The sequence below is a fragment of the Penicillium oxalicum genome, chromosome I (genome assembly GCF_001723175.1).
Source record: "Penicillium oxalicum strain HP7-1 chromosome I, whole genome shotgun sequence".
Classification (NCBI taxonomy): domain Eukaryota; kingdom Fungi; phylum Ascomycota; class Eurotiomycetes; order Eurotiales; family Aspergillaceae; genus Penicillium; species Penicillium oxalicum.
The window spans coordinates 2582343-2604595 of record NC_064650.1 but is presented as its reverse complement, the minus strand read 5'-3'; the positions used below and the strand labels follow the sequence as shown (position 1 = coordinate 2604595).

At 43.1% G+C, this 22253-nt stretch overlaps 6 protein-coding genes across 6 annotated transcripts; 4 read left to right on the top strand and 2 right to left on the bottom strand.

The window, feature by feature from the left end:
* Positions 1 to 11123: 11123 nt before the first annotated feature.
* POX_a00880 (uncharacterized protein) lies at positions 11124 to 12344 on the bottom strand (the record flags this gene model as incomplete). The annotated part of the gene is made up of 2 exons (XM_050109817.1): positions 11124 to 12179; positions 12273 to 12344. The coding sequence occupies 2 exons, from the start codon at positions 12342 to 12344 to the stop codon at positions 11124 to 11126; spliced, it is 1128 nt and encodes a 375-aa protein (XP_049973585.1).
* Positions 12345 to 12565: 221 nt separating this feature from the next.
* POX_a00879 (uncharacterized protein) lies at positions 12566 to 13073 on the top strand (the record flags this gene model as incomplete). The annotated part of the gene is made up of 4 exons (XM_050109816.1): positions 12566 to 12598; positions 12661 to 12869; positions 12924 to 12973; positions 13045 to 13073. The coding sequence occupies 4 exons, from the start codon at positions 12566 to 12568 to the stop codon at positions 13071 to 13073; spliced, it is 321 nt and encodes a 106-aa protein (XP_049973584.1).
* A 1771-nt stretch (positions 13074 to 14844) lies between these two features.
* POX_a00878 (Pre-mRNA-splicing factor) lies at positions 14845 to 16594 on the top strand (the record flags this gene model as incomplete). The annotated part of the gene is made up of 3 exons (XM_050109815.1): positions 14845 to 14913; positions 14971 to 16161; positions 16208 to 16594. The coding sequence occupies 3 exons, from the start codon at positions 14845 to 14847 to the stop codon at positions 16592 to 16594; spliced, it is 1647 nt and encodes a 548-aa protein (XP_049973583.1).
* A 611-nt stretch (positions 16595 to 17205) lies between these two features.
* Positions 17206 to 17526, bottom strand: POX_a00877 (uncharacterized protein; the record flags this gene model as incomplete). Its single annotated transcript, XM_050109814.1, has 1 exon — positions 17206 to 17526. One exon carries the CDS (start codon positions 17524 to 17526, stop codon positions 17206 to 17208), a length of 321 nt encoding a protein of 106 aa, XP_049973582.1.
* POX_a00876 (uncharacterized protein) lies at positions 17218 to 18896 on the top strand (the record flags this gene model as incomplete). The annotated part of the gene is made up of 2 exons (XM_050109813.1): positions 17218 to 17600; positions 17681 to 18896. The coding sequence occupies 2 exons, from the start codon at positions 17218 to 17220 to the stop codon at positions 18894 to 18896; spliced, it is 1599 nt and encodes a 532-aa protein (XP_049973581.1).
* Positions 18897 to 19855: 959 nt separating this feature from the next.
* On the top strand, positions 19856 to 20993 carry POX_a00875 (ER lumen protein-retaining receptor; the record flags this gene model as incomplete). The annotated part of the gene is made up of 6 exons (XM_050109812.1): positions 19856 to 19877; positions 19951 to 20009; positions 20071 to 20137; positions 20268 to 20473; positions 20619 to 20881; positions 20957 to 20993. The coding sequence occupies 6 exons, from the start codon at positions 19856 to 19858 to the stop codon at positions 20991 to 20993; spliced, it is 654 nt and encodes a 217-aa protein (XP_049973580.1).
* Between the last annotated feature and the right edge of the window lie 1260 nt (positions 20994 to 22253).

Genomic DNA, 22253 nt, shown 5'->3' with positions numbered 1-22253 from the left:
TAGTATATATACAAAGTCGCTCTGTTAGTAAGTATCGCGGCCGGTAGCTTTTAGGACTATTTTAGTTTAATACCTCTAATAGTTTATACCTATTCGTTATTTTAGATAAGGCGTCTTTTAGCGTTCGTATTACTCTCTTAATCGCCCTATTCCTACGGGTTATATACCGAAATTAAAATAGCGTTAACGCGGTACGATTTAAAAAATTTCGTATTTCCGAACGTATTTTAGGACTAAAATTAATAATAATCTCCTAAGGCATCCTATACCTATAGATAATATCCTCCTAAACGAATCTAGTAGCGCTTTTGCCATCTACTTTCTAGAGAATCCTTACTTCTAGCTATCTACTCGCTAAATCTCTTACTTAGATAACTCCTTTTTAACTATCCTTATTAGGTAGCGGGTAGTATTAATATACTATTTCTCCTAGATTCGTATTAGTCTTACGCTTCTAGTAGGTTTATATAGTCTATAGGATTACGCGCCTAGTATTCGAAGTATACTCGCACAAATTTCGTAGTCTCGTTATATATTCCTAGCTAATAGTACCGCGTAGCTAATAGGTTATAAGTAGCTTCGCGGCCTTTATAGCCTAATTCTTTATATAAGCGCTATAGCGTCTCTTTTCGTATCCTAGTATCGTCTAAAACCCTTCGTATAATCAGATCTCTGCTATACCCTCTATAAAATAGATATCGATCTTAGACTATAAATCTTAAAGCCTTTTTCTTAAACGTACTAAATTTACTACGAGATATCTTAGCGGGCCTATATAGTATCGTTAAGAACCTTGTAATTTTCTAAGATTCTTCTAAATAATCCGTCTAGAATTTCTGTATCGATAGTTTTTCTTCTGCAGAAGAAATCTCTTAAGAATAGGAATTTTAATAGAAACTATAGTTTCTACTAGGAAACCGTAACGCGAAGATAAGAGATTTTAGCTACGATAAATTTATTAATATCTCTCTCTTTTCTTACTCTTCTATTTCTTTAGGCGTAGCGGGCTTCCTAGATAGGCTATCAGCGGTACTATTTTTCGTCCTAGGAATATACTTTATATCAAAATCGAAAAGCCGAATCTACGTAAGCTATCGCGTTACTAAGGCCCTAGGTAAGTCTAAAGCTAGCGATTTAACTACGTAACTAGTATATTAGTATTAGTTTCTAATATAAACCTTACCCTATATAGCTAATACCGTAGCTTTTTAAATACCTTTATTACTCCTCGATATTCTAATTTTCTAGTATCGTATATTTACTCTAATTTAGACTAAACCCCTAACTCGTATCGTGCTACTCGTCGTACCCCTTCTCTTTTCTATATCAAAACGCTACCCTATCCTATTTTTAACGCGTCTACTATAAGCGTTAGGTCTAATAGATTTTAGCTATAATCGACTAGTATAACCGCCAGAAAACTATATAGTATCTCCTTAATCTTCTTAAAGGTATTCTGTTTATTATTACCCTAATCGAATATCGTATCCTTCTAAATATCGTATATAACGCGCTATAATATACTAAAAATCCTTTACTAGAATTCGAAAGTAGACTATAAGACTAATAAAAGAGCGCACCTTATCGCGATTAATAGGGACCGGCTAGTCGGCTAACTTAGAAATTTTCCGCTTATTAGGTCTGCGCCCGTTAGAATCGTATACCTAGCCTATAATTTTAAGGCCGGATATTATAAATTACGATTTTTCTGCAGAAACTCTCGCTCCTACAAGTTCTAAAAGGTATAGGGTCTTATCTAGATTTTATATATATTCTAAGACAAACCTCCTAATCCCTAGTCTTATAAACTCGTTTATTATACTAGGTCTTAGGTCCTTTAACCGGAATATTATCTATAAAAGGTTTAGTAATATACAGAATATTAGCTAGGATCTATATAATACTCTTTAGAATTATAGTACAGAATTCGAAGCCCCTTATAATAATATAGTCTCTTAGTAAACTAATCGGGTCTGAATCGCTATTATATTTCGATCGCGACTATCTAGAGTTATCTAGTTATACCCGGAAAATAGATTAATAGCGGACGATATTACTATACCTAAAAATTCTTTAACGAATTCGTCCGTATTAGGGGGTATATTCGTATCTCTTACTATTACTTTGTTAATATATATTATAGCGTTTACTATATAATATTTTCTATTCTTCTTGCGTACTAAAAACTAAGGATTTCGGTAGGGACTATCGTAATATTCTAGGACCCCTTTTTATAATCTTTCCTATAATATCTCTTTAACTATACCTTTTAGCGCTAGCGGGATTCGAAATCTAGGATACTACTAGGCCTTATACCGAATCGTCTTAATACGTTATAGCGGTATTACTTCCGGAAAATCAAAGATATATAGGACTAATCCTATAAAAATAACCTTCTCTTTTAAATAGTATCTCGCGTAATAATCCTCTTTCCTTTAGCAGAAGATCCTTTCTAATTAATATTTTCTGCTCCCTTTTAGGTATTAGACGCGTACCTCTTGCGATCGAGAGATCCGCGATATTAGTAGATTATTAAATTTACTTTTAATATTAGACGCGCGATATTTAGTAAAGTATTTCTTTTCGCAGATTTCCTTCTAATTCGTATAACTAGTTAGTACCGATCTATCGTTTTCGGTCGCGTTAACTAGTTTAATCTTATCCGCTACTCTTTTAAACAAAGTATAAACTAGTATACCTATACCTATAGGGTTAGGGCTCGGATTTATAGTTAAAAGATACCTTAGTCGTAGAAATCTTATAGTAATATCCTATAGCTACCTACGCGGAATCTTATAGTTATAGCTAAATCTTAATTTATCTAAAATTTTTATATCTTTCCGTCTCTTGTATTTTCAAATATTTTTAGTACTTTTGTAGCGTTTTTAGAGGGTACTATCAAAATATAGTAAATTATAGCCTATTTTTAGTTATATCTTATTTATTATACCGGAAGTATCGCTATTAGGCTTCCGGATATCCTAAAAAATCTATCCGTATTCGTAGGTTCTGTAAAATCTTTAGGCTATAGCTAGTGCTCCTAGACCGAAGTTTTCTTACTCGGAGAATATACCTTAAAGACTAACTTCCTAGTCCGGTCTTCCGAAAAGACTACTATTTTAACAGAACTATTAATTTTCTCCGTAGTAGAAGCTATTATATCGCGTAACTAGATTCGTCCTAGGAGAATCTCTGCTATATAATCCTTTAATTATATAGTAAGAGTACGTTATAATATCGCCGATTAAAATAGGTAAGCCTTCTATAACTCCGTAAAAGGGACGCGTTCGGCTATTAACAGGCACTATATATAGCTTTAGATCTTTTTGAATATTAAGGTTTAATATACGTACCGTTTCTAGGGAAATAAGATTAACTAATAATCCCTAATCAATCGTAGCTTCAAGCTTATACCTATACACGTATACCTTTGTACGCAAGAGCCCTCTAGCATATTCCTTAAACGTACACGAATTTCGCGGCGCAGAGATTCGCACTAATCTCCTAAGATCCTGCACCTACGCGGTTACTTCGTCTACTTTTGTAATCGCTAAGCAGTAGCGAAGTATACGGGCGTAGTAGTATTCGTAGCATTCGTAGCATTCGTAGCATTCGTAGTATTCGTAGTATTCGTAGCATTCGCAGTAATCACAGGCACCGAAGGTTCGAAGGAATTCGTAATATTTCTGACTTAGCTACGTAGTTACGGTGATATAAATATCAGATTACCTAGTATAATCGTAGGCGGTATAGGAATAGCTAGCAATTTTCTAGCAATTTCTTCCTTACGTTAGGTAGTAGTATCCGCGGAAGGTTTTAGGCGCTTTTGGATAGGTATCAAGAATCTTATATCCTAACTAGCTCTCTAGGTCTAACTACCCTAGTCTTAGATTTCTTCTGTAGAAGAATCTCGCGGCTACTATTTAGTTAGCGATCCCGTTCCCGCCTATAAATTTCTTCTGTAGAAGAAATTCGCAAAGGGGCTAGTACTATATCCGCTATTATATCGTCTTTATTAATAGTCGCTAGACGGTATCTGCTTAGTCGTATACTACGTACTTTCGTATAATTTCTAGACTAGTTAGAGCGCTTACGACTAGCTAGTTATCTATTAATAGCGAAGACTTCTCTCTTATATATTTCGTCTTCGCTCCTTCTAATCCTTCGAAATTAGCGTCTTTTCTAAGGGAAATCCCTACTAAATCTATCTAAGTAGTATAAATTTACGGAGTATAGTAAGAATAGACTCCTAAATATAATTAAGGCGTAGTAATAGTAGAGATAGCATTAACGCTTACGCGTTAATTCTTCTACTACTAGTACTAGTCCGGAACTATATCCTTCTAAAATTAGTTACCTCTCTTGCGCGCCTCCGTCTATTCTTACTAACTCTTCCGAGTACTACCTAATTTAGTTTATTCCGGTAGTATAGTCCTTTATTTTATATACTTAGATAGATAGGATAACTAGTTACCCGATACCCTTTATTCCTATACTAGTAGTAACTATCGATATCTATCTTATAGGTATATAAGCAGGGTTATTTCGGTTATTATTTTTCGCGATTAGGTACTAAACTAAGACTCTCTGTTTATTAGTAGCCTTCCGCTAGTCTTTAATAACCTTTAGTATATTTACCGATAGACTATTAAAAGCTTTCGTTAAACTTTCTAAATCCTGTCCTCTTAGAGAGCTCGTATTCTTAATCGTAGAACTCTATTTTTCGGAGTATCTATTATTTTCCGTCTCGTACGATTTTTCTCTAGAATCCGTATAGACCTAGATTCCTTTCTCGGGTACTATATAGCCTATCGCGAGATTGTAATCCTTCTAGTCCTAATTTAGATCCCTAGTAGCTTTTTCGATCTAATCGAAAGAGATCCGTCTTTTACTCCTAGAAGGGTAGTTAATATTAATTTTCTCCTTCTAATTAATTTCGATCTTAACTTTTTAGGCAGTCCTTTAATAAACTAAGTATATCGTTCTAAATCGCTAATATCCCTCTCTTTACTAGATATAAGGAAACAGACGAAAAGGTAGTTAAGTATACGTAAAAGTCGTCCTATTCGATACGATTCCTATAGAAACTCTATAGCTAGGTATAGGTATAGGTAGCCTATAGGCTATCCGTATCGCGATATTAATCTTTAAAGTCCTAGAAAAACTCTTCTTTATTCTTCGCTTACTAGTTAGAATTCGCCTTAACCTATACACGCTATAGCTAACTATAGTAATCTAGAAGGATCTCTAAAATTCGCGCGTTATTTCTTATATTATAGCGCTTATATATACGTTTAAAACTATCTAAGAATTCTAATATATTTCTGCCTTCGAATCGTAGCGTACTAGGGGTCCCTAGCTTAGGTATAGTCCTAACTATATATCGCAAAGTTTGTATCTCCGAATTAGGCGTATAAACTTACGTTAGTATCGGCGAAGGAGCTAGTCTCGGCGGTAGCGGCGGCGGTAGCGGTACTCTCTCGCTAAACCCTTTAGGCGATCCTTTAGCAGACTCCGAAGGGGCTCGATCGCTAGGATCACGATAGGTATCGAAAGAGGTTATATTCGTAGGTATATCTAAAGATATTCTATAGTCGTTTAGTTATTTAGATTACGATAATTACTTTAGCTTCGTAGGCTCTGTCTAGTCCGGATATTTTTAGGGTTTTTTAGGTATAATAGTATCTAGAGGGATATAGTAAGATTTATAAGGTAATTAACTCTTTAAATTTAACGAAGTCGTAAAATTAGTAGCTAGTCCTAATAGTAGCGTAGTTCCTAATTCTTTCTGATTTTTCTTCTAGTTTTATATCCTCTTTTATAGCTATTCCTTTCTTTTTTATCGCTTTCGTCGTCTATTTAGTATACGTTTTTCTCGTGTTTTCTTCTACAGAAGAATTTTGTAACTACCGTTTTAGTATAGTATTCTCTTCTAGTAAGATCTTTATATTAGCCGCCTATAGAAACCTTTCTAAAGCGATAATCTAACCTATATAAAGTTCGGATAGACTAAGTTTATCTGTTAATATAATTAGTCCGGAGATATTTTTAGTAATCAAATTAATATCTCTCGATCCTCTTAGTATCGATCGGCTAATAATCCGCGAACGAGCTAGGTATACCGGTCGAACAAAGGCATAGTATTAGCTATAAGAGCCTCGGTAGGAGTAGCCCCCTATATATAGCTAAAAGTCGCGTATTTAGCTATAATATAAGGTATTAGTTTCGAATAATAGTCTTAATTTCTCTTAATTTTTCGTTAGGGTTAAACGCGTTACCTACTTTTTTCTACAGAAAAATACAGAATTTCTCAATCATAGCGGTAGTCGTAATAGTAGCAGTCATAGCGGTCGCAGTAGTCGTTCTAGTTATAGTAGTCTTCTAGTCGTCTTAGTCTTAGCAATCTTAGTAGCAATCTTAGTAGCGGATCCTTTTATAATCGTATCGTAGGAATAGTATAGTCCTCTATCTTAGCTACCTTTATTACAAAGCCCCTGCGTCGGTCACCAATAAAGAGGGGAATGCTTACGGCAGTCTAATCTTACTAGACAGATCGAGTTATAGAGTAACCAAACCAAACCCACAAGCACGCAAGTCCTAGAATCCTATAAAGTAATCGTAAGATCCGATATTAGGTACTAAAGGTAGGAATCAAAAAGAGTGTGATATTATAAGTATAAGGAATCCGACTATAAAGACTATCCTAAATCCTCCGTCTAAACTATTGATTAAGTATAATAATACCGGATCCCGTAAGCTAGGTCCTAGATAACCTTCCTTGACGGTAAGGCTCTTAGGTATCTCCTACTACTAAATATCCACCTTTAAGTATATACAACCGAATCCCCTACTATAATATATAATTTAGCTCGCTCTTAAGTAGCTTCTTAATATAATAAAGATCGCGCTAGAGAACGATACTATTAAGCTATAGTCCGACGAAATAGAAAACAAAGTTATATCCTAGCGTAATTAATAGGATATTATAGATACTCTTTAAAAGATACTCCTCCTCCTCCTTACTACTTTTTCTACTAAGTTTCTTAACTAATAATAAGTAGGTCCGAAGCCTTATAAGTTTTATTAACGCGAGTCCCTAGTGATAAGAAGAGTTTCTCCGGATCTAAGATAATTTTCCGCTCCTTAAAGAGATTCCGATCGGGCCTCTAAAGATAACGAAAAAGAAGACGCGACTAGTCCTAATCTAAGATATTCGGACTTAATAGAACTTGATATACCTAATACTTCACTAGGCTCGTTATCTCCGAAATACTCTTAATTACTACTATAAGTAATAGTATAAAAACCTTTTAATTAATTCTAAGTAGTAGCGCTAGGTTAAGTACCTTCTAAGTATTATATAAAAGTTCTATTACTTTACCTTAGCTCTTTCGAAGACTAAAACTCCGATAGTATACTAAGTCTTTAGTATTTATAGCTCCCTTTTCGATTATATAGAAATAGCTCTACGCAAACTTCGAAAGAAAATAGTAAAGTAGAAGGAGGTAATAAGTAAGGCGCTCGAGGCTAGTTAGAAGAAACTTAAAGATTACTATAGGGATATATTATCTTCCTATAGAGAAATCTTTACGCTCGCTATAATCCTTAATCTATAGAAGAAACTTCGCTTTTTTAAAGGAAGAGATTAGAAGATAAGGCCTAGTAAAGAAAAATAGATAGATATCTATTATAGGGTCCTTATTAAAGTATTTAATAAGTACTAGAAGGATTTATAATATAATATTACTAATAAGCCTACCTTATAGGCAGAGTACTATAATAACCTAGATTTATTACTAATAGACTTAGATTTTAGGAGCGCTTCTATAAAAAAGGATATAGATAAGCTTTAGGCCTATCTTAATAGCCTACTTTATATTCTATATATATTCCCTTCTCCCCTTAATTCCGTAAAACGAGCTAATATATAATAGAAAAAAACTCTATACTAAACTAGCTACTATAAGAGTAGAAAGAGCGCGAATATATTTACCCGATCCTCTTAAAAATAGCCTATAATATCGTTATAATTCCGGTAACTAGTACTAGCGTTAAGAGGCTTTTTAACTTAGCTCGCGATATCTACTACTATTATTAGGGCTTACTAAAGCGAATATAATTAGTATATTAAATAATCTATCGCTTATTAAAGTATCCTAAGAGGGATAAGAGTAATAGCGATATAGATCTATATACCGAAGATAATAAGGATATAGTTAACTAGGCCGAGCGGGATCTATAAGCTAAGGAGCACGAGGCTTATACGACGAAGAATAGTTTCGGTAATATTAGTAAGAATAATAAGAATAAAATAAGGATTATAGTCGAAGTAGTAGATAAGAGAGCAAAGCGCGGACTCTATATAGATAAGGTAATTTCTGATAAGGAAGGAACGGATATTAATAGAGATAGTGAACGTAATAATAGGGTTTATATTAGAATAGAGGCGAAGATAGGCCTTGCAATTACTCGCGAGTCCTCGGCTCGCGCTACTCGCGAACCGGCTCGCAGGACTCGCGAGCCAAGGACTCGCGAGTTCGAGCCAGGAAGGCCGGCCCGCGGAAAATTACTCGCGAGCTAAGGACTCGCGAGTCTTCGGCTCGCGAGTTCGAGTCAGAAAGTCCGGCTCGCGAGCCGTACGACGGTAATATACTAGTAATCGAGCCGATCGAACCGCGAGTTTTTCCGGCTCGCTATATATAATAATAAATTACCGGCTCGCGAGTAATTTTCTGCGAGCTAGGGACTCGCGAGTCTTCTAGCTCGCGAGTTCGAGCCAGAAGTACGAGCCGGCTCGCGAGTCGAGTCCAAAAAGCTGGCTCGCCGCGAGTAATTGCAAGGTCTAGGCGAAGAGTACTTAGCCTCGAATTTTAGGAAGACCTCGAAAGCGCGCAAGGATTCCGAATAACTTTGTTAAATACTAGAATTAGGGAATATAATATATTTTATTACTTTTGTGTATTATAAAAAATCTGAGCTTTTATAAAAATAATCTTTACTACAGAATTTAATAATTTATAAAGGCTATATTAAGACTCGCGAGTCCTTGGCTCGACTCGCACGTTAAGGACTCGCGAGTTCGAGCCAGAAGCGCGAGCCGGCTCGCCGCGAGTAATTGCAAGGCCTAACCTCTAGTATATCTAGCTACTAGCGCTAGTAGCAATATATTTAGTACTCCTAAGAAGCCTTCCCTGATATAGAGTCTACTCCGTAGAATTTACTCTATCTCGGACGTACTTATTAGACGCGAGTTATAGGAGTTACTTACAGTCTTGTATAATCTAGATATCCTATTCTATCAGGATTAGATAGTTTTTGCTTAGTTTATTAGGTCCTAGAGGGCACGAGCGAAATATATACTTCTTAAGGCTCTTATATACTAGGAAGCTATAGAGCTAAGGATATATAGGGAGTTCTTATACTTTAATCGGAAGAGGATAGGGCTATCGGAGGTAATACTAGGGTTTATTAATCTAGCTACTAGCTAGATAAATAAGATTTAGCTAGAGCAGGACCGTAGTAATAGGGATAATCTTCCGCCTCTAGGTCTACCGTTTATACCACAGGAATTATAGGAACTATAGGAACTACAGGGTATATAGGGTACCCTAGAGACGTAGGGCACCCTAGAAATATAGGCTACCTAAGACACCCTTAGCACCCTGCTTAGTACCGGATCCTTACTAACCGCAGACCCTAGTAATATCGCAGAGCCTTTCCTCGTCCTAAGTTAACCTATCTTTATAGAGTACTCTATAGCTCCGTTTTAGCACGCCTACGTTAACCTTATCAGTAGGGCCCTCCGCGTCGCTATTAGATTCTCGCTTATAGCAGACTTCTATATATCAGGACTAGACCCTACGATAGGATTAAACTAGGCGACGGAGTTTAGCTTAGTAGCAGGGTTTATATTAGTAATAGGGTTTATATTAGTAGCAGGGTTTATATTAGTAATAGGGTTCGAATTAGCAACAGGATTAGCATAAATAGCGGAGTTCGACTTAGATATATAATTAGACTTAGTAGTAAAATATATAATAGGTTGTAAATATTAAATTTTTATCCTTCAACTTTTTTTTCTAATCTTAATTACTTTTATAAGGCCTAATACTATATAAGAAGAATTTTTCTTATTAGTAATAAACCTCTTCAGAGTAACTTAGCTTAGTAGTATAAAATCTTATATTATAAAAAGTGTGGTCCCGGAAGGAAGGATATGGCCATCCTTGGATATTGATGCGGGACCACTCATCTATATATACCGTTGCAGGACAAACCATCCTAACAGATGGTTTGGCTTAGACCTTTTGGCCTAATGGATTAACCAGTGAGCAACGGCATGGTAGGATTCCAAAAGCTCGCGAGTCGAGTTAGAAACTCGCGAGCTAGCCCTTCTGACTCGAACTCGCGAGTCCTCGGCTCGCGAGTAATTTTCCGCGGGCCGGCCTTCCCGGCTCGCGCTACTCGCGAACCGGCTCGCAGGACTCGCGAGTAATTGCAAGGCCTAGTTCTAACTCACAGTGACTAGTCGGCACCGCGTAATATATAGGAAAAGAAAGATCTATAATATAGGACTAATACTAGTTAATAAATAATCAGTAATTATTAACTAGATCCTATAGATCTAAATTATAAAGAAGATAGGAGCATTTAGGGGCGATCAGTTTAATGTAAGGATTTTACCAGAGCACTCTATAAAGCTTTCATACAGTATTAACTATGACGGTTAGTCGTAGGCCATTCCTGGTTTCCATCCTAGCTCATTCTAGAGCGCACCATGGCGCAAGTGATAGCGTTAATCCCTTGACATTTATGGACTAGTTAACTCACGGCTGCCCTCGGATAGTTTTGGCCCCTGTACTTTCTTTGAGGTCCGCAATATGAAAGATTAAATGAATTAGGAGGGGTCACTAGGGGGCTTATATATAGCCAAGACTTTTACGACAACGTTTGAAAAGTTGTGACACCTAGGGCTATCTTTATACCTCATAGCGCCTATGGGTACTACTTCTACCGCCCCTTGAATATGTTCATAATTGTAGAAAGACTCTTGAATCGTGATCACCTTTGTTTAAGTAAGAAACGCTTACCTACAAATAACGTGAGTAGCACGGATTATGCCATCAGAGACTGTCTCCACAGAGTGAGCCATTCGGCGCAACTGTAGGTAACGCCTGTTGACTCTTTTTCACCGTAGCGATCTTCGCAATCAGGGAAGTGTTCAACAAGGCATTCCGGGCTGCCTCGTCACCCGCTGCTACTTTACTCGGTCCCTGTCCAGAACCGAGATGTTGCTTGGTCCATCCCCAACCGGTCAGATAGACACCAATAAAGTAGATTTGCGTGCCAGTCCCTTTTTTATGGACAGAAGGTCGCTCCTCGAGGTATTCCAGCTTCACGTGTTTGCCCATGATTTGCTGAGCCAAAATTTCCTTCGAGCGTAAACTGGCCTTTTGATGGCCCAGATTGTCGAGATTTGGCATCCAGAGAGTTGTCAACCATTTCTCCACCAACCTATAACCATCTCCTTCAGGATGTGAGAGTATCACCGCAGCCACATACGCTTCAAAAATATCACCCTTCGTTTTCATCCATCGTTTAGGTTGATTCCAGTGGTCTGCAGGAACCCGAGCCATGTGATCGAATCCGTATAGCTCCGAAAATCTCGCAAGTGTTTCGTTTTTGACCATCGTCTCACGAATTTGCGACATTCGACCTGCAGGAATTCCTGGAAATTTCTCCCAAACTAATCTCGTGGCAATGAGTTCGATATAAGCATCACCCAATACTTCTAACCGATCGTAGTTTGTGTCATGAGCACCACTATATGCTGAATGTGTAAACACTGCTTGGCGAAGCTTTTCGTCTGGAATCGCAGGTACACTTGGCATTGGGGGCCCGCCTGTAATGGAGCCTTCTGGGTGGTCACCATCATGAACCTGAGAGATGGTTGGCCGGCTCGTTGAGGAACAGGAAGCTTCCGGAAATTGCTGAAGAGTGTCGTTGAGTGCCGACAGTGCCTTTACCACTCCTGGGTTGATCGTCACGACCTCGGAATCTGCTAGGACATCTCTAACGAGGGCTTTCAGTGACGAGAGTCGTGTGTTTACTTGATTGCTGGACTGCATTGGTATTTGACTGGATAGAGTTGTTGGAGGCTTGGTCTGTTGGTGGGCATCCTAGTTGGCTCGGGCTGTCAGTATTTTGACACCGTAATGAGCTGCATGGCGCTCTTCTTGAATGGCTTCATGGGATGACGAAGCATGATTTACCTTGATCCTCTTGAGGCCAGAGCCACCAGAGCCATCGCGGTGCGACGGAGGAGCTGATCGCTTTGTTCCCATTTTTTGTTGAGTCGAGAGTCGCAAAAAGCTGCGAGATAGCATTCGCTCGAGGCTATTTTAGCGCGGAGAGGCCGAGGAAAAAGACCGCCAAGTGGGTCTCGACGGGGATTGTGATGCACGTGATTTGACCGCGAAACCGCAAGAAGGGCAACTTCTTTCCCCGACATCACGACCACCGTTTTTCACGCCGGCGAACGCAAGACCGTTTCTGAGCCGTAGAGATGTCGCAATCTCGAATACTTGATCTGGTGAAGGTAGGTGCCTCAAAATGATCCTGAAACCCCTGGTGCAGAAATCTGGCTGATCTTAAGTCCAGACGCAATGTCGCATCTTCTCCACGACCTTCAATCCGCAGCGTCTCAGATTGGGCAATAAGATTTTGCGGCAACGGCTTCGAGGCCCTGCACTAGCAGCATGGTATCCGAAGAAGATCGTTTCTTTCCAGGATTTGCAGAACACATATAAGCCTCTCGGCTTGACGACATTCGATGAGGCAGAAGATGACCGCGAGGAGGCTATTCAAATGTTCGTAGCTTTGTGCATTCTTGGCTCATTAGCACACACTGACCGATCATCCAGCACAAAACTACGAGGAAAGGGACGCCCCAAGAAGAAGAGGACTGCTGCAGGTGAGAATTGCTGCTCCGCAACCTGAATCAGGTTTTCACTCTGTGCCGCGCTAATGCCGTCTTTCCACTAGAATCGAGAGCCGCAAAGAAGAAGAAATAGGCTTGAATCTTCCGACACCTTTGGCTTGACACCAAACGAGAATGAAAGTTCGTCGATGTCCCTCGGCCACTGCCTGTGGATTGAGGCCCGTTTTTGAGTAACGGATCGAGGTCGACCCAGGCACCGGGCGACCTAATCACCCATCCTCCACTGTCGACACCAACATGTACCATAGCACCATATATCTTGTCCACCACCGCATCCATAAAACTTTGCATTTTCATTTCACTACTCTGTGATCTAGAACTCCCAGTTTCTCTCTATTCAAGTAATGAACTTCAGCTTTGGATAGGCCTTGCTTCGGGGAAGGGAATTCCTGAGCGTAACGACAATAAAGAGATGTAACTAGACTCATCCAAGCCTTGTCATACGGCGGGCTTGTGGCTCTTCGTCACGGTCAGGAAGGGATGCACAAGCATTTACGGGTCGATCCTCTAGGTAAGCTTGCTTGAAAAGGCTACGCTTGCACGACATGTCTCGTGACATAGGACCGTTCACATCCACAAACCAATAGCGGAAGGGACGTGCTGCCAATGAGGAGGATAGTAAGCTATTTGAGAGTATCGCAACACCGATCATGCGCTTTCACATTTCGGTTGATCGTCCTGGCCGTGAAAAGCAAAAGAGGCCACATATCTTGGTAACACTGCTAGGAGCGATAAAATCAGCAAAATATGAGAAGTCTTGTCAAAGCACTGCTTGATTCTCTGGGCCCCTTTTCTAGAATATTTGTGGAAGTTATATTATAGAGAGCAAGGAAGATACTGAGACGCCCGTTGGTAACTTAGTCAAATGACAACATACCAAGCAGTCAAGCGTAAGAGCGTCTGAGCATGGCCAGACTATCTTTAACGTTCTTTGCGAGTCAACGAATTCTCATGGAAAAGGTACCTTGTTCGCAATCCAGCGTGCCTCGCGTGCTCAACCATGAGTTCTGAATCATGTCATAAGCTTGATGAACCTCGTACGGGAAACAAGATGGATAGAAAGTCAGATCAGAGCGACTGTTTGCTGTAGGAATACTCAGGGTCGTGTTCAAAGACAATGTCAATTGTGTGGGATATTCAGGGTTGAGTCGCAATGAGAGCCTTCCAGGTGGCCATTGTCCCCCTCACGATGGGGGAGTGTGAGACGTGTGCTGCCATGGAGAAGCTTCTATTGTAATTTCAAAAGTTGAAAAGTATGGAAGAATACACCTCCGCGCTTACGACTTGATTGAAGAAAAGATACTTTATGTATGGGGAAAGGTGTGTGAAGCTCACAAAATACCTCCACCTGAAAGCACTATGATCATACATGAAAATTGGACACAGCGATGGATTTTCGAGAGGCAAATGTATTCGAGGTTTAGAGCCCATATTGAATTGACCGAGTGGGTGGTCCACTGATATTACCTGGAAAAAGATGGAACTGACTGACTGCGGGCAAAAGTCTTGAATTTGATAGAATATAGTGAGAGAGGCGTTCCTGAATCAAAAAGTGCCGTTATCTCGCAGTTTGGAAGGCAATGATTCTTATCAAATTGGGGATTTGAGATGTCCTCAGACTTTCCGACAGTAAGGTACATGATGTACATCGACGGTCGGCCAGGTCAAGGGCGGTAAGCTATGAGAGCCAATCATCGCCGCGCCGCTGGCAATAAGTTTATCCACCTTATCTTTCCGCAACGTCGGGGATAAAACGCCTGTTGGCGCGACACCCTGCATCGCAGCCACACTTGTAGCACTGACCTGCAACACCCACCTTCAACCAAGGTGCCCAGATTGTCGCGATGCCATCTGCCACAAAGCCTAGTAAAAACCAACTCCGAAGAGCTCGCAAGAAGGCTCTCAAATCTGAGGTATGTTTAGATCGAATCACGTATCTCACATGCAGGACCACATTAACATTTTCCCAGCCCACTGGCACTTCTGCGACGGAAAATGGAGACATCAGCAAAGAAGCCCCGGCGCCCGTGTCTGTACCTCAGAATGAGCCAGAAACGACCATTGCTCCCGTGATTCCCGAACCGGACGACCCTCTTTGGGAGATGTACAAGGATCTTGCTAGCAAGTTTGACGAAGGGCCAGGGGATAACACCGCGGCCAAAGAAGCCGAAAAGCCCGAAGTGTACTTTGACGACGAGGACGAGATTCCCGACGAGGAGCAAGAACGTGAACCGAAATTGTCAAAGAAGAAGCGCAAGGAAATGAACAAGTTGTCGGTGGCCGAACTCAAGGCTCAGGTTTCCAAACCCGACATCGTGGAATGGACAGACACATCAGCCACCGATCCCCGGCTTCTCGTTCACATCAAGGCTCACCGGAATGTGGTTCCTGTTCCTTCCCACTGGTCTCTGAAGCGGGAATATCTCTCTTCCAAACGAGGAGTGGAAAAAGCGCCCTTTTCGCTTCCCAAATTTATTCAGGAGACCGGGATTGCCGAAATGCGGGACGCCGCCTTGGAGAAACAAGAACAGTCTAGCCTGAAACAGAAACAGCGAGAAAGGGTTCAACCGAAGATGGGACGACTGGATATCGATTATCAAAAACTCTACGAAGCGTTCTTCCGCTTCCAAACCAAGCCTGAGCTCACCCGCTACGGTGAAATTTACTACGAAGGAAAAGAACATGAGACAAATCTTCGACATCTGCGACCCGGTGAACTCAGTGATGAATTGAAGGAGGCTCTGAATATGCCCCCGGGCGCTCCGCCCCCATGGCTGATCAATCAACAGCGATTCGGACCCCCTCCATCATATCCAGCGCTGAAGATTCCCGGCCTCAATGCACCTCCCCCTCCAGGGGCGATGTGGGGCTACCATCCTGGAGGATATGGAAAGCCGCCCGTAGACGAACACAACCGGCCACTGTACGGCGGTGATATCTTTGGCGTGTTACAACCTCAACAGAACGTTCAACAAGGCGAGCCCGTGGAGAAGGATCTTTGGGGAGAGTTGCAAGAATCCGAGGCGGAAGAAGAGAGTGACGAGGAGGAAGACGAGGAAGGTTCAGATGAAGAAGAAGGGGACGACGAGGAGAAAGAATCTGGTATTCACCCCGAGCGGCTTGGAGACACCAAGTGGCATGGCGTCCGCCATGCCTTCCGAGTTTGGAGCCACAGAAAACGTTTCCGGTGAATTCGACGTTCGCAAGCATCACCGAGGCACTGAGACCGAAGAATCCGTGCACCCACGCAGTGCTTACCAGGTCATTCCCGAGAAGCAGACTAGCGTTCAAGGCTTCTTTGGTGGTGACCGAGCATATGACCTCAGCTCGTCTGCTGGGGCTCATCCTGTCCTCGGTGTAGACGACCAAAGCCGAAAACGAAAGAAGCCCGGTGATGTGGAAGTTTCGGTTGATATCGATGCTCTCCAGTCTGGGGATGGTCTTAGCAAGGAGCGCCTTCAGGATCTGTATGAGACCCAGCGACAGCAACAAAACCAACCGCAGTGGGGCTTCCAGGAGGACCTCAGCGATATGATTGCACAGGAAAGTCGGAAGCGACTGCGCAAGGAAGAGGAAAAGCGAGGCAAGCGTTGAGCAAACCTGCCCTGCCCCCCCAGTAAGACGTGTACTTTTAATAACTTATCAATGTGACTTTCAACTGTTCCGAGCGCACGATTTGCTGGTTTTGGTCTGATCCCAATCCTCTCCTAGCATGTGGCAGAGCAACCCTGTAAATGAGGAGAAGTAAATCTTCCCCTAAAAAAGTGACATTGTCAACCAATTGCAGACAATTCATCCTCGGGATCTAGATGACCGGCATTATTTTTTTTTCTTTCAAATCAACCCATCCGCCGCCGCGTTCACTTTACCGTAATTGCAACGCGAAAGAGTGGCTTGCTACTGTGACTATGTAGCAGTGGCTTCCTCAGGCTCATCCCTTTTTTGAGTATGGCCTGCGTCTTATCATCGTCACCGCCTTCTTGCAATAGGAGATGGTCCCAATCTTAATCCCAATCCGGACTAGCTTCCGCGAAGCCTGACTCCATCTTTTTGCCTTCGACTCCATCATCGCGCCTCTTCCCGGCCTTTGTTCGCCAACAGCAGCAGCCCCTTCTCAGTAGGCATTTCCGCGGAAATGGACTGGGATCGCAGGAGGTATGACTTGCAACGTTTCTCTGCCTCTTTAAGATGCCTCTTCTGACTCTTCATCCATAGATATGACGACCGTCGCGGGGGGGAAAGCTATCGTCCCTCTGAGCGGCCTGGTCGATCGCCTTCGCGAGGGTATGACAGTCGTCGACGCTCTCCACCACGCAATCGCTCACGTCCACGTGCCGACACCTGGGTTCCATCTCATCGATCGTACGGCCGTCCGCGGAGCCGATCTCCTGAATACCGGCGTCGCTCCAGGACGCCCCCTTTTCAAGGTCGAGGTTACGGGCCCAGCTCGTACAGCCGACGGCGGTCTCCTCCCCGACGATTTTCACCACGGAGGGATGACCGCACGCGAACCCCTCCCCGAGCATGGCGATCGAGATCACCCCTCAACAATGACATACGACCTCGCGAGATGTCTCGAGGTCGCAATACTCCCAAGCGTGTAATGCGAGATCCTACTCCCAGCAGTCAGGATTTCAGAACAGCACGACCGGCCTCTCCCGTTGCTCGAAACACCGATAGACCTCCCCGAGCGCCGTCGCCCGTGTCCCAGCCTCCCCTGGCGATTCGTCCCCAAAACATCGCCGATGCGATTCCTCGAGAGCCGGATGTCGACAAGAGAGAGCGACCTTCGTCACGGACGAGACAAGAGCCTATTTCCCCCGTCCCCGTCCCCGTCCCCGCGCCCGCTCCTGCTCCCGCTCCTACTTCTGCTGCCGGCGCTGCAACTGAATCCGGTGCCACATCAAGGCGATCCTCTCCGTCTATGTATCCTGACAGGTCTCGGGCTGCCTCAACCCGAAGCCATAGTCGATCTCCCTTCCGGCGATCTCCATCTTTTCGCCCGCCTACAGGGCCCCGCGGTCGGTCACCGTATCGAGACTCCCGCCGCGACTCTGAACACTCTGGTCCGCGCAGGCCGATGGACGAATCTGCTCCAGGGTCAGGTCAAATCCCTACTGGTCCGAGTCACATGAATGATGGCCGGTCGCCTGGTCCCATCCCCACCCAGCCTCGGAATGCCAATTTGTATCAGCAACCGCCGTCTGGGCCGTCCCAAGGACCGAAGATGGGCGGTCCTGGGTCTGGCCGGGGTCCTCAGAACATGTCCCTCCTGTCTGCGCCGACGCGACCCCGCCGCGGGCCCGGCTCAAGAGACAGTCCCTGGAGTGGACCTCCCATGGCGCGCCGCGGGCCACCTGCGTCGCCCGCAGCGCATAGCCCGCCTGTTGGACCTCGGGCATCATTTTCTGGCATGTCTGGCACCGGCGGCGGCCATTATCGACACCCAGGCTCCCGCCAGCATAGTATCGCTTCTGGAAATCCGCCCCCTCGGTCGAAGTCTCTCAATCACCTTGCCGGAATGAGTGCGCTTGTTCCCGGCGGGAAGGCATTGCCTTCGATTCTCGATCCCGCAGCTGAAAGACGTCTTGTCCAGCTCGAAGCAGACCGCGAAAGGCTTTTTGAGCAGGTCATGACAACGCAGAAGATCAAACGAGCTGGGTTGCGCGATTGGGATCGAGTGGATCGGGAAAGTTCCATATGCGCTCTCAAGAGTGAACTGGCAGAGGGCCATCTACAGCGGATGGCGGAGGAGAGTAGCATCGCGGTGGTGGTGTTCTCTTTTAACGTCAAGCCAAGTCACCGGCCACGCATGTCGATTGCGACGTCACTCGGGAAGCCTTTTCTTTTGCTTCTCTTTGACCTCCTTCATCCTTTGGTTTTAGGTTTCTTTTAGGTTTCTTTTTCTTTTTCTTTTTCTTTTTCTTTTTCTTTTTCTTTTCTTTTTCTTTTTCTTTTTCTTTTTCTTTTTTTTTCTTTTTCTTTTTCTTTTCTTTTTTTTTTCTTTTTCTTTTTCTTTTTCTTTTTCTTTTTCTTTTTCTTTTTGGAAAAGAAAGATTCATCGTGGGGTGGCGTTTTTGTATGTACATGGACCGGGTCGGATATGGCGTCGGTGGTCAAGCCCAAGGGCAGAGCATGGCATAGAACTGTACGATATTCTCAATTTTCTTGATAGATTATTCTTATGCGAATTAATTTTCACTCCATGATCTGGTCGATATCGATTCGACCGCTGAATGATCAGGCAGATCCCCCCTTCTGCCTCTTCCTGTTTCTACTTACATGTGAAATCATGAACCGACTAATGGTTGATCTTGTTTGCGCACATACAGCTTCAAGGCTTGCACCTTGGATCTTGGGCTGCCGTCTTCGGTCCGTTTGTCGCATTGCATGCCAGCGTTCAACCCCAATTTTCGTCATTCGTAAACGCAGGATTAGTATAGTTGTGTCCCACTTACCGGGCATACCATCTATGACTGCCAACCTTGGGATTGGAAAAACCGAAGAGACCAACCATATTGTAATTCAGCATTGGAGCGATATCACAGCGGACTCCAAAACTAAAGAATGAGAATGAGAGAGTCTCGGCTCCCGTACGGGGTACCTGATCGGCACTGAGCCTTTTCTGGTCTTCGTGTCAACAACTTCTCCGTCCCGCGCGAATCGGCGATCCACTTCTTCCCGTCCACTCTGGAACTCGGAAACTTGAACTCCCTCGTTATCCCTTCTTCAATCATCCTACTTGGGTGTCGCTCAGCTTATTCACTCTTCCTCCTCCTCCCATCGCCTCTGACCGTGTGTACAAACCATTGCCGATTTCCTTGGGTCTCTGAGCTGCGCTCCTCTACCGTCACCATGAATATCTTCCGATTACTAGGTGAGCTTGACACTCGGACGAGCTCTCGTCCATGCGCCACAGGCATGCCTTGGTACTGACCCTCCGTCAACAGCCGATTTCTCCCATCTGGCGTCCATTTTGATTCTTCTCCAGAAGATGAAGTCGTCCAGTGTAATGTCTTTCCCTCGATCGCACCACTCGGCCGCGGCGTCGTCCTCTAACGTCATCGCAGAGCTGTTCTGGATTGTCCTTCAAATCGCAAGTGTTGTATCTGCTGGTGTTCATCACGCGCTACCTTGGTAAGTTGCTGCTTGATCACCCATGAAACGGAGGAAAAAAAGAAAACGAGAAACAAGAAGAAGAACAGATCTCACATAGAGATACGCATTGTCCAAATGCTAACGGACCTATTGCAATTGCCATGTCTAGACCTCTTCTGGACCTTTACCGATTCCCTCTACCTGACGACCTTCAAGCTACTCTTCATCGGCTCCTCGGGATACATTATCTATTTGATGCTCAATGATTACAAACCCACCCACGATCGCAATCTGGATACCTTCAAGGTCCAATATCTGCTTGGAATCAGTGTGATTCTGGCCTTGCTATTCCCTCGTGACTATCGCATCTCCGAGGTCAGTGACCTTGCATTTCTGTTTCTTTTTCCCTAGGAAAGACGCCGGACTGTTGCTCTCTTGCCGGAGACTTTTTTATGCAATAAGATGATCTGTTTCATAAAGTTGAAAGACTGACATGGATTTGCTTTCTGCTCCTCTTCAGATTCTCTGGACTTTCTCCATCTGGTTGGAATCGGTCGCCATTCTGCCCCAGCTGTTCATGCTGCAACGGACCGGAGAAGCGGACACCATCACCACCCACTATCTCTTCGCCCTCGGCATGTACCGCGCTCTGTATATTCCCAACTGGGTCTACCGCTACTTCACCGAGTCAAGCTTTCAACGATCCTTCCAGCCGGTCCCGATCATCGCCGGCATCATTCAGACCCTGCTGTACTCGGACTTTTTCTATATTTATTACAACAAGTCAGTACCTGTGTCTACTTTCTGCGCTTGAGCCAGTTGTGGAAAACCCAAGTGCTAACAAGACGAATGCAACAGGGTTCTGAAGGGCAAGAAGTTCTCTCTCCCGGTCTAGGAGAGATCTTCTCTCTCGGTATTTATCGCGACGGGATAGCGTGAGGAGACCAAGGCCAATCTGAGTCCCGTCATGATCAGAAAGTCATAAAAGGGAGTTTCGTCTTTTCTTTGGATTTCTTCTTCACGCAGGACCGGAGCGCTCCCTACTCGAAAAACAAAATTTCCAAGAGACAAAGAGACTTGGTGTTTTTTTAATCTTGTGTTTGTATTGCGGTTCCCGTTCGGTTTCACCTTCTAGATGGTCTCCAGCCCTCACCTCAACAACCGGTCGTGGCGTGCAGTCTCTATAACAACACTGGCTCCGGTCAATATTGATTTCGGAGTCAATCTATGAATTGATGACGTCTTTCCACCCTTTCTCGTCGCGAGTCCCCTGGAGGTCATTCATGATCATATCCTCTTGCTCGGCTGTGGACTCGGGTGCCCGGCAGGCTTGTGTGTTTATTTGAGGAATTTCACCTTTTGTTTTCTCCCCGTTGACTAGGGCCCGATTCCAGGCACATGTGTATTCATAGCAAAAGAAAAGAATTTCTTTTCAAAATTAGAAAAAGGCGTTTGGTTCTTTGCGGCGGGAGAAATGACTAAGAGAAAAAAAAACAAAATCTTAAACAGCAAGGAAATTCATGTATTCCAGTCTATTTCCGAGCACAAAATGAAAAAATTAAAAAAAAAAAAAAAAAAAAAAAAGGTAAATCGCACGGGTGTATATAAGGCCTGGCCACGAAGTTACATCATGTCAAAAAAAATACAACATAGAAGACCCGGCGAAATACTCCAAACCCACCTTGATCCAATCTCGTCGGTCGATTGACACGGTAGACTTGTACAGGATATAGATCATCGCTTGAATGGACCGGAGGAACTCACTTGACCCATTTACCATGCTTCATAGTCATTACTCATCACGCATGGATATGAAATGTTTCACGGAAAAAAAAAGTCAATAACCAAGGACCCTATTCTAACTTATTCTACTGTGTAACCGGGCCAGGACTAGATGTTGATGGTATGACTAGGTACTAGGCAGTTCCTGGGTTATTTCTTGGTCTTTGGACTCTTTTACTGCCGTATATGGCTACGCCATAATCATGTTGACAATCCCTTTCGATTCTTTTTGTTTTCTCTTTTCAATAAAAAAGAAAGAGACGAGCAGCAAAGACTTGGGTGAGTATAAAATGATTTCCCGTAAATAGCCCAGTAGACCATATCAAGTATCCATATCAAGCCGAACCAAGTACATTACAAGAGATTGCTCACG